Source organism: Salvelinus fontinalis, chromosome 39, assembly GCF_029448725.1.
Source record: "Salvelinus fontinalis isolate EN_2023a chromosome 39, ASM2944872v1, whole genome shotgun sequence".
NCBI classification, from domain to species: Eukaryota; Metazoa; Chordata; class Actinopteri; order Salmoniformes; family Salmonidae; genus Salvelinus; species Salvelinus fontinalis.
In genome coordinates, this window is record NC_074703.1 from 2897346 (window position 1) to 2912311 (window position 14966).

Sequence of the window (14966 nt, forward strand, 5' to 3'; positions counted from 1 at the left end):
ATATGTTGAAACTGTATCCATCCTTAATTATTAAATATTTCATAGTGCACCATGGCTTTTTCTGCCCCCAGGTTAAACACCTGTTAGGTTTATGCTATACTATGGTGTTGAGTCACTGGACTTTGACCAGATATTATTGCATTCAAAAGATCAACTGTAACCTAGAACGTAGATACTGAGCCACTCGTCATCAGGAAGGAAATATCGCAATGTCTTGACAGGTTCTGGTTGTGAATTCAGGCTACAAGGTAAGACTTCTGCCAGGGCTTATTGTAAAGTGTGTAGGGAAATTATATGTATGGTGATATTTTAGTAAAGTGAATGACAGGAACAGTCTATTTCACCTGAGACAGGCACTGTTCAGTCATACAAAATGGCAGTAATCGCTCACGGGCAAGTCAAATTCAAAGACATATTGTTAATATATTTCTACATCATGGTTATTATACAATTTGTTCATCTTTATATATTGTAGTTTTTTTTTAAATGACAATAAGCTCCTGCTTCGTGTTATTTGGTATGAAACCCATTGCCCATACTTTTCTTAACATTGCTATTATGATTAGGCTGATGCTACATCATTTGAGTCCCCTGGAATTCCTTAATAGCATACCTGCTGACCAAAGCAACACAATAGAAGGAGATGAATGATTTAAAGACACCGTGATGAGTTATTCGTAGCCCCACTAAGGCCAGAGGGCTATCCTACGAAGCACTAGATCTCCTCAGGATTGTCTGAAGCCAATCAGCTATACATTAATTCCAGCTCAGTTTGGTTAACTCATCCGTACAACAAACGGTGGATATTGCTCGCCCGCCTGCGGCTAACTAACTCTAGCAGGCGTGTAACTACGCCTAACGAAAAGGCGGCTACAACTTCCACTCGGTTGAACTCGTTGCATTTCACCCAGAGGAAGTCCGTCTTGTGTAGTGTATATCCACTAGGGGGATATTTCTGCAACATCTTGCTAAATTCGTTGTGGCCAAAGGATTTTCTACAATTTCAACATTAGCAAAGCTAGCAGCACAGTCACATTGGCTAGCTAGCAACATGACATCGTTAACATTCTGACGGCAGTGGAAACGCAATTCGAGCTAGAATACCAAAACCAGCCCGGGTTGACTCCAGAGTACCAGGCTGTAGATATTGCTGTTTTTTCCCCCCTTGTCGGATTCGAACAGAGGTACGTTACAACAGGTCTTGCTCTTGGTTAACTGACTTGCCTAGTTTAAATACAGGTAAACAAATTATATTGAGAAAAGACCATACCACACGCCTTAAACCGGATATAGAATTCCCAGATTTTGCCCAACCCAGAAACGAAGTTAGAAGTTCAGCACAATAAAGCGAGGCTATATATAAATGACTCTCGTTAAAATATATATATATATATATTTAAACTAAACAATAAGGATTTATATCAGCCTAATCGATGTGTAGATTACATCACGGACGCCAGTGTTTGAACTTGAAATACGTCTGCATGGGATTTATTAAAAAATGCGACTCTGCACATCCAATGACAATGCCGGCGATAGGTATAAAATGTGGAGATGCTTGTTGATTTGACAGCTACAAAGCAGTTACACTTCTGACACCACCTAAAGAAAAGCGAGGTTACCGCGGATCCAATTCAATCCTGGCAGGAATGGAGAAGAGGTGAAAATAGCAGTCATGACTACATGTACCTGTGATTTGCATTAAATCACCAGAATATTTGGATTTGTCTGCTTAGTAAATGTTTGATTTCTAAGAGAACGTTATGAATAATAGAGAACAATTCTCATTCAATACTGAGCTGTCACTGTGTTAACCACTATGCTGGATCTCTGTTTAGGGGTCAGTGCTCTAAAATGAGTCTCTCAGGGGAACTTGACACGGAAGCTAACAGGTAAGATGAACGTTTTACTTCCATATCTGAACACAAAGTAAATTAGACCTCATGTTTGACACTGTGACTACAAACATCCCTGGGCTTTCTCAACAATCACAATTAATCAAACTATTATTATCGTACCACTGATCAAGGGTAAGAAGTCAAGACTCTTGTAGTATTTTACAGTGTTTTACATACTACTGCTGCTACTACCGAAATCACTGGTACCACTACTACTACCGCTACTACTACTACCGCTACTCCTACTACTACAACCACAAGACTACTACAACCACTACTGTTACTACTACTACTACTACTACTACTACTACTACTACTACTACTACTACCACTTGTACTACTACAACTACCACTACTGCTACTACTACTACTACTACTACTACCACTTGTACTACTACTACTACTACTACCACTTGTACTACTACAACAACTACTACCACTACAACCACTACTACAACTACTACTACAACCACTACTACTACAACCACTTGTACTACTACAACAACTACTACTACTACAACCACTACTACTACAACCACTACTACTACTACTACAACCACTACTACTACAACCACTACTACTACAACCACTACTACTACTACTACAACCACTACTACTACAACCACTACTACTACAACCACTTGTACTACTACAACAACTACTACCACTACTACTACTACTACAACCACTACTACTACTACTACTACTACTACTACTACAACCACTACTGCTACTACTACTACAACCACTACTACTACTACCGCTACTACTACAACTACTACTACCACTTGTACCACTACAACAACAACTACTACTTCTCTACTACTACCACCACTACCATAAGAGTGACTTGTCTATGGGAGAAGGAATCTATTTCAGAAAAAGCGATTGTACCACTGATCCAGGATAAGAACTGACAAGTTAAGACTGATTTCAGTTGTATTTACCATGAAGATATCTCCTTGGATTTACATTCTGATCATGTAAACCATCCACGGTGTCAACGTAGGGCAATGCATATGTCAAGGTCCTGATGCACATACAGTATGACTACAAACATTCCTGAACTATCACAATCAATCAAACGTTCAACTTCACAGTACTGTGTGTGTGTGTGTGTGTGTGTGTGTGTGTGTGTGTGTGTGTGTGTGTGTGTGTCAAATCGAAGGTTATTTGTCAAATGCACAGAATACAGCAGGGGTGTAAACAGTACAATGCAATGTTTACTTGCCAGCTTCCTCTCAACTGTGATCAATAATACTAATAATATTGGAACAATAAGGCAGTAAGAAGGTAAAAAAAAAGGCACAAACACTGTGTCTATAAATAGACAGTTAAATAGTAATAAAGCACGAAGATGTATAGAAGGATATAAATATTAAATATACCGTACTATGTAGAATGCACTGTGCCGGTTATGTACGGGTAATAAAGTGAGTAGGCTGAGCAGAGAGAGAGAAGTACGAATAACACAGCAGTGGTGTGTGTGTGTGTGTGTACGTGGAGTAGAATTTTTGTAGAGTTATGTCCTATATTTTCTCTGTTTCTGCACAAGGAGCAGTATTAATGTGTGTGTGTGTGTGTGTGTGTGTGTGTGTGTGTAGGGGATGGTCTACTCTGTCAGAGGATCAGTCCAGGTGTGCAGTGTGTGAGCAGGTGCTGACAGATCCAGTCTCTATCACCTGTGGACACAGGTTCTGCAGACAGTGCATCACCAGATACTGGGAGCAGCCTGCTCCTTCAGGACACTATGGCTGTCCTCGGTGTAGAAAGAGGTTCAGGACACGTCCAGTTCTACTGCAACCGGCTAAACCCAACGATGACGCGAGAGGCTCTGAAAACAGTAAGCCCTTTTGCTCATTCTCATTAAGCTCGTGTTTCATTGACCAAACCATGTACACTGACTGGACCAAAATATTGGACTCTACAAGGTGACGAAAGCGTTCCACAGGGATGCTGGTCCATGTTGACTCAAATGCTTCCCACAGTTTTGTCAAGTTGGCTTGTGGACCATTCTTGACACACACGGGAAACTGTTGAGTGTGAAAAACCCAGCAGCGTTGCAGTTCTTGACACAAACCGGTGCATCTGGCACCTACTACCATAACCCGTTTCAAAGGCACTTAAATCTTTTGTCTTGCCCATTCACCCTCTGAATGGCACACATACACAATCCATGTCTCAAGGCTATACAATCCTTCTTTAACCTTTCTCCTCCCCTTCATCTACACTGATTGAAGTGGATTAAACAAGTGACATCAATAAGGGATCATAGCTTTCACCTGGATTCATCTGGTCAGTCTATGTCATGGAAGACCAGGTGTTCTTAATGTTTTGTCCACTCGGCCCTTTGTATTTTCAAATGTTAGAACTTCTAGTCTCCCAGCATGTGGCAAGACGAGATACACAGGAATACAAGTGAATGTGGCAAGGCGAGATACACATGAAAATTCTCAGCAAATTCTATTCTTCTCTTTCAGTGGATGTCAGCCTGCAGAGAGCTATAGTAAACCATAAAGCTGGTCTGAAAAGGAGGTATGAATGTGTGATAGAAGGCCTGGTAAAAGCAGGGAGTCAAGCCCCCCTCAACAGGATTTACACAGAGCTGTACATCACAGAGGGAGAGAGTGAAGGGGTTAACGATGAACATGAGGTGTGGCAGCTAGAGACAGCATGCAGGACGACAACCTCACATGACACAGCAATCCACTGCAATGACATCTTTAAACCCTTACCTGGCCAAGAGAGAAGCATCAGAACTGTGCTGACCAAGGGCATCGCTGGCATCGGGAAAACAGTCTCTGTGCAGACGTTCATCCTAGACTGGGCTGAAGGGAAGGCAAACCAAGATGTAGATATCATATTTGTGCTTCCTTTCCGGGAGCTGAACTTGATCAAAGATCTCCAGTACAGTCTTCTGAGACTTCTCCATGACTTCCACCCAGGACTAGACATGGGCAATGCAGAGAAACTCACTGCCTGTAAAGCTATGTTCATCTTTGATGGTTTGGATGAAAGCAGAATTCCGTTGGATTTTCAGTGCAACAAAATGATGTCTGATGTCACACAGACATCGTCTATAGATGTTCTGCTGACAAACCTCATCAAGGGGAATCTGCTTCCCTCTGCTCTCCTCTGGATAACCTCACGACCAGCAGCAAGCGATCAGATCCCCCCTGAGTGTGTCGACCAGGTGACAGAGGTACGAGGGTTCAACGACCCACAGAAGGAGGAGTACTTCAGGAAGAGATTCAGTGATGATGAGGACCTGGCCAACAGAATCATCTCACACATAAAGACATCAAGGAGCCTCCACGTCATGTGTCACATGCCAGTTTTCTGTTGGATTTCTGCAATAGTCCTTGAACACATGTCGAGTACAGACGAGAGACGAGAGATGCCCACGACCCTGACTGAGACGTTCACACACTTCGTGCTCCTTCACAGCAGCCTGAAGAACCAGAAGTATCATGGAAAAGAGGAAATGGATCAACAGGAGCTCATGGACTCGGATAAGGAAGTTCTTCTGAAGCTGGGGAAGCTGGCATTTGAACATCTGGGAAAAGGAAATGTCATGTTCTATGAAGAAGACCTGAATGAGTGTGGCATTGATGTCAGGGAAGCCTCAGTGTACTCAGGCGTGTGCACACAAATCTTTAAAGAAGAGTCTGTGTTATTCCAGAGAGTGGTGTACTGCTTTGTTCATCTGAGCGTTCAGGAGTTTCTCTCTGCTGTCTACGTGTACCATTGTTACACAACCAAGAACATGGATGACCTGAAGCCCTTCCTCCAGGCGACTAGAGCCACGTCTGAAGAGCTAACCTTACACGAGCTGCTGAAGAGGACCGCGAATAAAGCCCTGGAGAGTAAGACTGGACATCTGGACCTTGTGGTCCGCTTCCTTCATGGCATGTCACTGGAGTCCAATCAGAAGCTCCTACGAGGTCTGGTGACACAGACAGGAAGCAGTCCAGAGAGCGTCAAGAAAACAATCCGATCCCTGAAGATGATGCAGAGTAGCGACATGTCCCCCGAGAGGTGCATCAATCTCTTCCACTGTCTGATGGAGATGAAAACCCATTCAGTTCAGCAGGAAATCGACAAATACTTGAGGTCAGAGAAAAGATCCAAAAACCTGCCACCTACGTACTGCTCAGCGCTGGCCTACATGCTGCAGATATCAGAGGAGGTTCTGGAGGTGTTTGACCTGAAGAAATACAAGACCTCACAGGAGGGTCGTAGGAGACTGCTTCCAGCTGTGAGAGTCTGCAGAAAGGCTCTGTGAGTATTCCTGGAAATATCACTCACACCAAACTATACTGGTAGGTATAGTAGTAATTTTCACTGGCTGACTAGATTTTCTATTCAAATAATAAACGAAAGCATTTTTTTTTAGAGAGAAATTGTTCAGGAAATGTATTGAGTCGTGTATTCATGGTGTACACCTTTACTTATGACAGGTGATCGTGTACATGTAACTGTAGATACTCAAATATAGCTGGGTTCCTGTCCAGAAAGGAGACACGTTTTGATAGAGGACAAATATAGCTGGGTCCATGTCCAGAAAGGAGACACGTTTTGATAGAGGACAAATATAGCTGGGTTCCTGTCCAGAAAGGAGACACGTTTTGATAGAGGACAAATATAGCTGGGTTCCTGTCCAGAAAGGAGACACGTTTTGATAGAGGACAAATATAGCTGGGTCCATGTCCAGAAAGGAGACACGTCTGATACAGGACAAATATAGCTGGGTCCCTGTTCAGAAAGGGGACACGTCTGAGAGGACAAATATAGCTGGGTCCATGGACAGAAAGGTATAGGCTATAATTGCGCAGGTGTCCACAATTAACTTAGTAACAGAGTTCCATATTACTAAACAGTAACTCCAAACAGGGTCACAAAACATCTCACATGAATTATTCTGTAAGTAATACAGCACATGCCTGACAGAGGACGTGCCTGACAGAGGACGCGCCTGATACAGCAGCCATAATATAATTAAGAACTGGTGCCAACTGTTTGACAACTGACAAACCTTAAAGGGCCGGCGCACAATTTTACTATAGTGCCATACTGGTATTATCAACTTCACTATGACATCCAAAGGTAACACAGGTTTACACTAGCAGGGAAAGCTACACTTACACTAACATTAATACAACCTCTCAAGTATCTACTCTGTATTTACAGACTTGCTGGCTGTCAACTCATAGAAGCATCGTGTGAACTGTTGTTCTCAGCTCTCAGCTCAAACCCCTCAAACCTGAGAGAGCTGGACATGAGTAACAATGACCTGAAGGATTCAGGAGTGAAGCTACTCTCTGCTGGACTGGGGAATCCCCACTGTAAACTGGAGACTCTGAAGTCAGTACCCCACTTCTTGTTCAATAAGTGATCCACAGTTTGAGAATACTGTGTATAAGATTTAGAATGGTATCAAAATCAATTGTCCATTTTTATGAGTGATGAGAGGATATGGGTGTCTCATGTTAGAATGGGGGCGGGGGTCTAAAATGGGTCTCTAATGGGTGTACTGTACATGATTGGACATTTTTGTTCAAATACAAGGTAGAGGAATAAACGGCCAATTTTGATTGATTTCATATGGAATGACCCTGCAGGCTATTTTGATTGATTTCATATGGAATGACCCTGCAGGCTATGTTGATTGATTTCATATGGAATGACCCTGCAGGCTATGTTGATTGATTTCATATGGAATGACCCTGCAGGCTATGTTGATTGATTTCATATGGAATGACCCTGCAGGCTATGTTGATTGATTTCATATGGAATGACCCTGCAGGCTATGTTGATTGATTTCATATGGAATGACCCTGCATGCTATGTTGATTGATTTCATATGACCCTGCAGGCTATTTTGATTGATTTCATATGGAATGACCCTGCAGGCTATCAGGCTGTGGAGTTACAGAAGAAGGCTATGCTGCCCTGGTCTCAGCTCTGAGGTCAAACCCCAACCACCTGAGAGAGCTGGACCTGAGTGACAATCACCTAGGAGACTCAATAGTGCAACATGTCTCTCCTGGATTAGAAGATTCAATCTGGAGGCTGGAGATCCTAAGGTCAGTAATACTGATTGTTTGCAAGTTGAATTGTTTGTTTTGAGTAATCCAACAGGTTTTATCTTCAGAGTTTGTAATTTACCATCAACTGCTGTGAAACTCAGAGGAGACCTCATGTATTGACTCTGTATCTGCAGACTCCCTGGCTGTAAACTCACAGAAGCATCTTGTGAAGTGTTGGCCTCAGCTCTCAGTTCCTCCTCACACCTGAGAGAGCTGGATCTGAGTAACAATGACCTGCTGGATTCAGGAGTGAAGCTGCTCTCTGCTGGACTGGGGAATTCACAGTGTCAACTGGAGATTCTGAGGTCAGTTTTCCTGTATTTAGGTGATAACAGTTCACCAGATCTGTTTGTTATTAACAAATTCAGCATTATACTCAATAAATCTGACACCTCACTGTCTCTTATGGAGATGGTCCTTTTTAAACTTAAGCCAAATATTGTAGTTGTTGTTCAATCTAGTTTGTCAATACGTGAGTCCAATAACTATGAATAGTTTTAACTTTATAAAGGCATGTTGATTTGTTGACTTGACGTGTCTTCACATTACCAGCAACATACGAGGCAGCAGCTAAGTGAGGATCCTTAGAAATAAAATGCTTAAAAAAAGTTCCCACAGGGCCTCATTAGCATATGACAGGGTAGGACCGAACCTTTTCTGTACATGACCCCAAATGGACACTAGAAAATGCAGTGTACCTCACTTGAAAACAATGATATTTCCGAGGTAACACTGCATTCATATTGCCTAGGTAACACTGCATTCATATTGCCTAGGTAACACTGCATTCATATTGCCTAGGTAACACTGCATTCGTATTGCCTAGGTAACACTGCATTCGTATTGCCTAGGTAACGCTGCATTCGTATTGCCTAGGTAACGCTGCATTCATATTGCCTAGGTAACGCTGCATTCGTATTGCCTAGGTAACGCTGCATTCATATTGCCTAGGTAACGCTGCATTCGTATTGCCTAGGTAACGCTGCATTCGTATTGCCTAGGTAACGCTGCATTCGTATTGCCTAGGTAACGCTGCATTCGTATTGCCTAGGTAACGCTGCATTCGTATTGCCTAGGTAACGCTGCATTCATATTGCCTAGGTAACGCTGCATTCATATTGCCTAGGTAACGCTGCATTCATATTGCCTAGGTAACGCTGCATTCATATTGCCTAGGTAACGCTGCATTCGTATTGCCTAGGTAACGCTGCATTCGTATTGCCTAGGTAACGCTGCATTCGTATTGCCTAGGTAACGCTGCATTCGTATTGCCGAGGTAACGCTGCATTCGTATTGCCGAGGTAACGCTGCATTCGTATTGCCGAGGTAACGCTGCATTCGTATTGCCGAGGTAACGCTGCATTCGTATTGCCGAGGTAACGCTGCATTCGTATTGCCGAGGTAACGCTGCATTCGTATTGCCGAGGTAACGCTGCATTCGTATTGCCGAGGTAACGCTGCATTCGTATTGCCGAGGTAACGCTGCATTCGTATTGCCGAGGTAACGCTGCATTCGTATTGCCGAGGTAACGCTGCATTCGTATTGCCGAGGTAACGCTGCATTCGTATTGCCGAGGTAACGCTGCATTCGTATTGCCGAGGTAACGCTGCATTCGTATTGCCGAGGTAACGCTGCATTCGTATTGCCGAGGTAACGCTGCATTCATATTCACTCAAGTTGATGTCCCTCAAGCTATTCCAACACATACAGATGTCCTGTCTTAATTTGACCAGTTTCTCACAGCAGGGAAATAATCCTGCAGAAACAGGAAATGTGAATGATTATGTGGATTATAATTAATGGATGTTTTTGTAGGGCTTGATACTTTTTTCCCTTCGTTAGGGCAAATCAAGTCTGATGTTTTAAAGTGGAAGTTACAAACTTTAAAAGCCTTTTTAAACCTTGAATACATTACACGTTTCCATTTTCTGGCGTGCAGGAACATTCTCTGCGACAAGGGAGTGATCAGGACATCTGTGATAATGACATGAAAGCCATTCTAATAGTGTAAAAGGCTTGTTTGCCGGTTTAATGACTTTGTTTTAAGTAATCCAACAGGTTTTATCTTCATAGTTTGTCATCTACCATCAACTGCTGTGAAACTCAGAGGAGACCTCATGTATTGACTCTGTATCTGCAGACTCCCTGGCTGTAAACTCACAGAAGCATCTTGTGAAGTGTTGGCCTCAGCTCTCAGTTCCTCTTCACACCTGAGAGAGCTGGATCTGAGTAACAATGACCTGCTGGATTCAGGAGTGAAGCTGCTCTCTGCTGGACTGGGGAATTCACAGTGTCAACTGGAGATTCTGAGGTCAGTTTTCCTGTATTTGGTGATAACAGTTCACCAGATCTGTTTGTTATTAACAAACTCAGATATAAATCTGACTGTCTCTTGACTGACACTTATGGAGCTGTTACTTTTTAAACTTTCTTTTTTATTTAATTTTACAAGCAATGCTGTGATTATTTCATATCAAATATTGTAATTGTTGTGCCGATCTAGTTTGTCTATATGTGAGTCCAATAACTAGGAATGGTGTAGCTTTACGAAGACATGAGAATTTGTTAACTTGACGTGTCTTCACATTACGAACAACAAAGGAGAGCGATGCTTTCCTTGTGATTGCAACACATAACGATGACATGAAAGCGCTGTGATTGGCAGAGAGGTTTGGAACTCTATTTTGTTATTGGATCTATTAACCAATTTACCCGCATGGTGATGTCACAATGGAGAGCCAAAACTCCCGCCCATGTGAACCTGCTGATCAGAAGGTTCAGGGTAGATTGTATTTTCAACCAACCAACTATCAGGAAATAACACGGATCACGGTTTTTCCCCACAGTTTTACACTCTTAGTTTCCCTCGGCTGTTGTTACGATGTAATATCAAACACCTCTGTTGAACAATATGATTTGAAACACAGGGGAAAAACAGAATTGTGACTGCGCTCGGTCTTTAAGTTTAGGTCCTGAAAGCCATCACATACTGTAATGATGACATGAAGGCATTGTGAAGCTAACAGGTTGAATTTTATACCCATCTGAAGAGAACAAACATTTTTAAACATTACACATTTAATCAGGGGACCCCATCCCCCGACCCCAATTTTGGGAACCACTGGCATATGGCCAAACTTCAAAACAGCATCTGATTGGCCATATGCCAGTGGTTCCCAATCAGATGCTGTATTACGGATATTATGCAAATAACACCACAGTAATGATATTATGAATGCATGTATAAATGGATACAGCTGCCAGTCTATTTTCACCACCATAGAATAGCTGTGTGATTTTGGAATCATGTTAAAACTCTCTGCAGGTTGGCATTCTGTGAAGTCACCGAGGAAGGCTGTGCTTCTCTGGCCTCAGCTCTGAAGTCAAACCCCTCACACCTGAGAGAGCTGGATCTGAGTTACAATCACCCAGGAGACTCAGGACTCAGACTGCTCTCTGCTGGACTGGAGGATCCACACTGCAGACTGGAGAAACTCAAGTATGTAGAGGGTTTATGTCAGTCCATGTTGAGTGACATACTGTAAGACATGTTTCTGACCTATCAGGTTAGTTATGCTAATTTATGTATACTGTAAGACATGTTTCTGACCTATCAGGTTAGTTATGATAATTACATGTACTGTAAGCCAAACATACTTACCACCACCTGGACGGTGTGATGTGGTGACCTTGTGTGTACATTGCCTGTCTGTTCTTCTTACTCCCTACAGTGTGGAACATGGCGGACAGTACACAATAAAACACGAGCTTAGAAAATGTGAGTGTTGACTGCTGTGAAAAATCCTGTTAGTCTTATTTCAAGTTGACTCGAAGAAAGATCATTTTTCAGAGCCTGAGTTGTGTGGTTACACTAACAGGACCTTGCTCTGTTGGGATTATTGATTGGTGTGTTATGATCATACAGTATAACATATGATCATTCAACAAATTTGACTGGACCTTTTCCCTTGGCTCTTTAATACCTAGAAACATTAACATTCTGATGGGGCTCTTTAATACCTAGAAACATTAACATTCTGATGGGGCTCTTTAATACCTAGAAACATTATCATTCTGATGGAGCTCTTTAATACCTAGAAACATTATCATTCTGATGGGGCTCTTTAATATCTAGAAACATTCTGATGGGGCTCTTTAATACCTAGAAACATTAACATTCTGATGGGGCTCTTTAATACCTAGAAACATTCTGATGGGGCTCTTTAATACCCAGAAACATTAACATTCTGATGGGGCTCTTTAATACCTAGAAACATTATCATTCTGATGGGGCTCTTTAATACCTAGAAACATTAACATTCTGATGGGGCTCTTTAATACCTAGAAACATTATCATTCTGATGGGGCTCTTTAATATCTAGAAACATTCTGATGGGGCTCTTTAATACCTAGAAACATTCTGATGGGGCTCTTTAACTTCTACCGACTCAGAAACCCGGATCCGGGAGCACCCCCACCTCCCCCACCAGTAAAAAAGCTGAATAGCATAGCTAGCATAGCGTCACAAGTAAATAGTCGCATCTAAATATCATTCAATCACAAGTCCAAGATACCAGATGAAAGATCCACTTCTTGTGAATCCAGCAATCATTTCTGATTTGTAAAATGTTTTACAGGGAAGACACAATATGTAAATCTATTAGCTAACCACGTTAGCAAAAGACACCATTTTTCTTTGTCCACCATTTTTTCTCACCACCAGTAGCTATCACCAATTCGGCCAAATAAAGATATTGATAGCCACTAACCAAGAAAAAAAACTAATCAGATGACAGTCTGATAACATATTTATTGTATAGGATAGGTTTTTTTAGAAAAATTTGCATATTTCAGGTAGAAATCATAGTTTACAATTGCACCCACCATCACAACTCGACTAGAATAAATACAGAGAGCAACGTGTATTACCTAATTACTAATCATAAAACATTTCTTAAAAATACACAGCGTACACTAATTGAAAGACACAGATCCTGTGAATCCAGACAATATTTCAGATTTTCTAAGTGTCTTACAGAGAAAACACAATAAATCGTTATATTAGCATACCACATGTGCAAACATTACCCCAGCATTGATTCACGGCAAAAAGAGCGATAGCATTATCACCACCAAAATGTATTAATTTTTTCACTAACCTTCTCAGAATTCTTCAGATGACACTCCTGTAACATCATATTACAACACACATATAGAGTTTGTTCGAAAATGAGCATATTTAGCCACCAAAATCGTGGTTATACAATGAGAAAAGTAGCCAAGCTGGTCAGAAAATGTCGGGCGCCATATTGGACAGTGATCTAGTTTAATGCATAAATACTCATAAACTTGACAAAAAAATACAGGGTGGACAGCGATTGAAAGACAATTTAGTTCTTAATGCAATCGCTGAATTACATTTTTTAAATTATCCTTACTGTTCAATACAGGTTGCGCCAAAGCGAAGCTACCCCAAAGAAAATGGCGGCATAAGCGTTTAACATTTTTCGACAGAACAACGATTTATCATCATAAATAGTTCTTACTATTAGCTGAACTGCCATCAGAATCTTGGACAATGAATCCTTTCTCCAGTCTAATCGTCTTTTGGTCGAAAGATGTCCTCTTGTCCCGTCGAAATGGCCACTAACGTTCACCATGTACTAGAAAAGTGCCCAGCTCCTCGAGGTGCGTCACACAGAAATGCCATAAAATCGCCCTAAACGGATATAAATTGCTATAAAACGGTTTAAATTAACTACCTTATGATGTTTTTAACACCTATAACGAGTAAAAACATGACCGGAGATATATTACTGGCTAAACAACAGCTTGTAAGGAGGCCAGTCCGACGTCCATCGTGCCTCAGGCGCAGAGACGAAAAGAAATGTACTTCCGGTCATTGGTCTTTTATAGAGGCCCACATTGCGCAATCGACTCCATTCAAAGTGTCACCACTTACTGACATCTAGAGGAAGACGTAGGCAGTGTTTGTTTCCCCATAGTATTCACAGGGACATTACAACTGACCTGGGAAGAGGGGCCAATATTTCTGAAATCTCACTCCCTGTCATGAAAAGTGCTGTAGAAGGAGTTCTGTTTCACTCAGAGACATAATTCCAACGGCTATAGAAACTAGAGTGTTTTCTATCCAATAATAATAATAATAATATGCATATTGTACGAGCAAGAATTGAGTACTAGGCAGTTTAATCTGGAGACCAATTTATGCTAAGTCGAAACAGCACCCCCTATATTCGCAGTTAATACCTAGAAACATTAACATTCTGATGGGGCTCTTTAATACCTAGAAACATTCTGATGGGGCTCTTTAATACCTAGAAACATTCTGATGGGGCTCTTTAATACCTAGAAACATTAACATTCTGATGGGGCTCTTTAATACCTAGAAACATTATCATTCTGATGAGGCTCTTTAATACCTAGAAACATTATCATTCTGATGGGGCTCTTTAATACCTAGAAACATTCTGATGGGGCTCTTTAATACCTAGAAACATTCTGATGGGGCTCTTTAATACCTAGAAACATTCTGATGAGGCTCTTTAATACCTAGAAACATTATCATTCTGATGGGGCTCTTTAATACCTAGAAACATTCTGATGGGGCTCTTTAATACCTAGAAACATTCTGATGGGGCTCTTTAATACCTAGAAACATTCTGATGAGGCTCTTTAATACCTAGAAACATTAACATTCTGATGGGGCTCTTTAATACCTAGAAACATTCTGATGAGGCTCTTTAATACCTAGAAACATTAACATTCTGATGGGGCTCTTTAATACCTAGAAACATTAACATTCTGATGGGGCTCTTTAATACCCAGAAACATTCTGATGGGGCTCTTTAATACCCAGAAACATTCTGATGGGGCTCTTTAATACCTAGAAACATTATCATTCTGATGGGGCTCTTTAATACCTAGAAACATTCTGATGGGGCTCTTTAATACCTA

The 14966-nt window shown here is 41.5% G+C and overlaps 1 protein-coding gene across 5 annotated transcripts in view; it reads left to right on the top strand.

Annotated features, from left to right (window-relative positions):
* Positions 1-14966, top strand: part of LOC129838635 (NLR family CARD domain-containing protein 3-like) — a 16472-nt gene continuing 1506 nt past the window's right edge. The window contains exons 1-10 of one of the 5 annotated variants that reach the window (XM_055905742.1): positions 1-248; positions 1839-1892; positions 3593-3741; positions 4379-6179; positions 7089-7262; positions 7811-7984; positions 8122-8292; positions 10129-10299; positions 11314-11487; positions 11720-11766. In XM_055905742.1, coding sequence (XP_055761717.1) covers positions 1855-1892; positions 3593-3741; positions 4379-6179; positions 7089-7262; positions 7811-7984; positions 8122-8292; positions 10129-10299; positions 11314-11487; positions 11720-11766 — 2899 coding nt within the window. In that variant the 5' untranslated portion in view covers positions 1-248; positions 1839-1854. The other 4 variants (XM_055905740.1, XM_055905738.1, XM_055905739.1 and 1 more) reach the window with 4 other exon arrangements.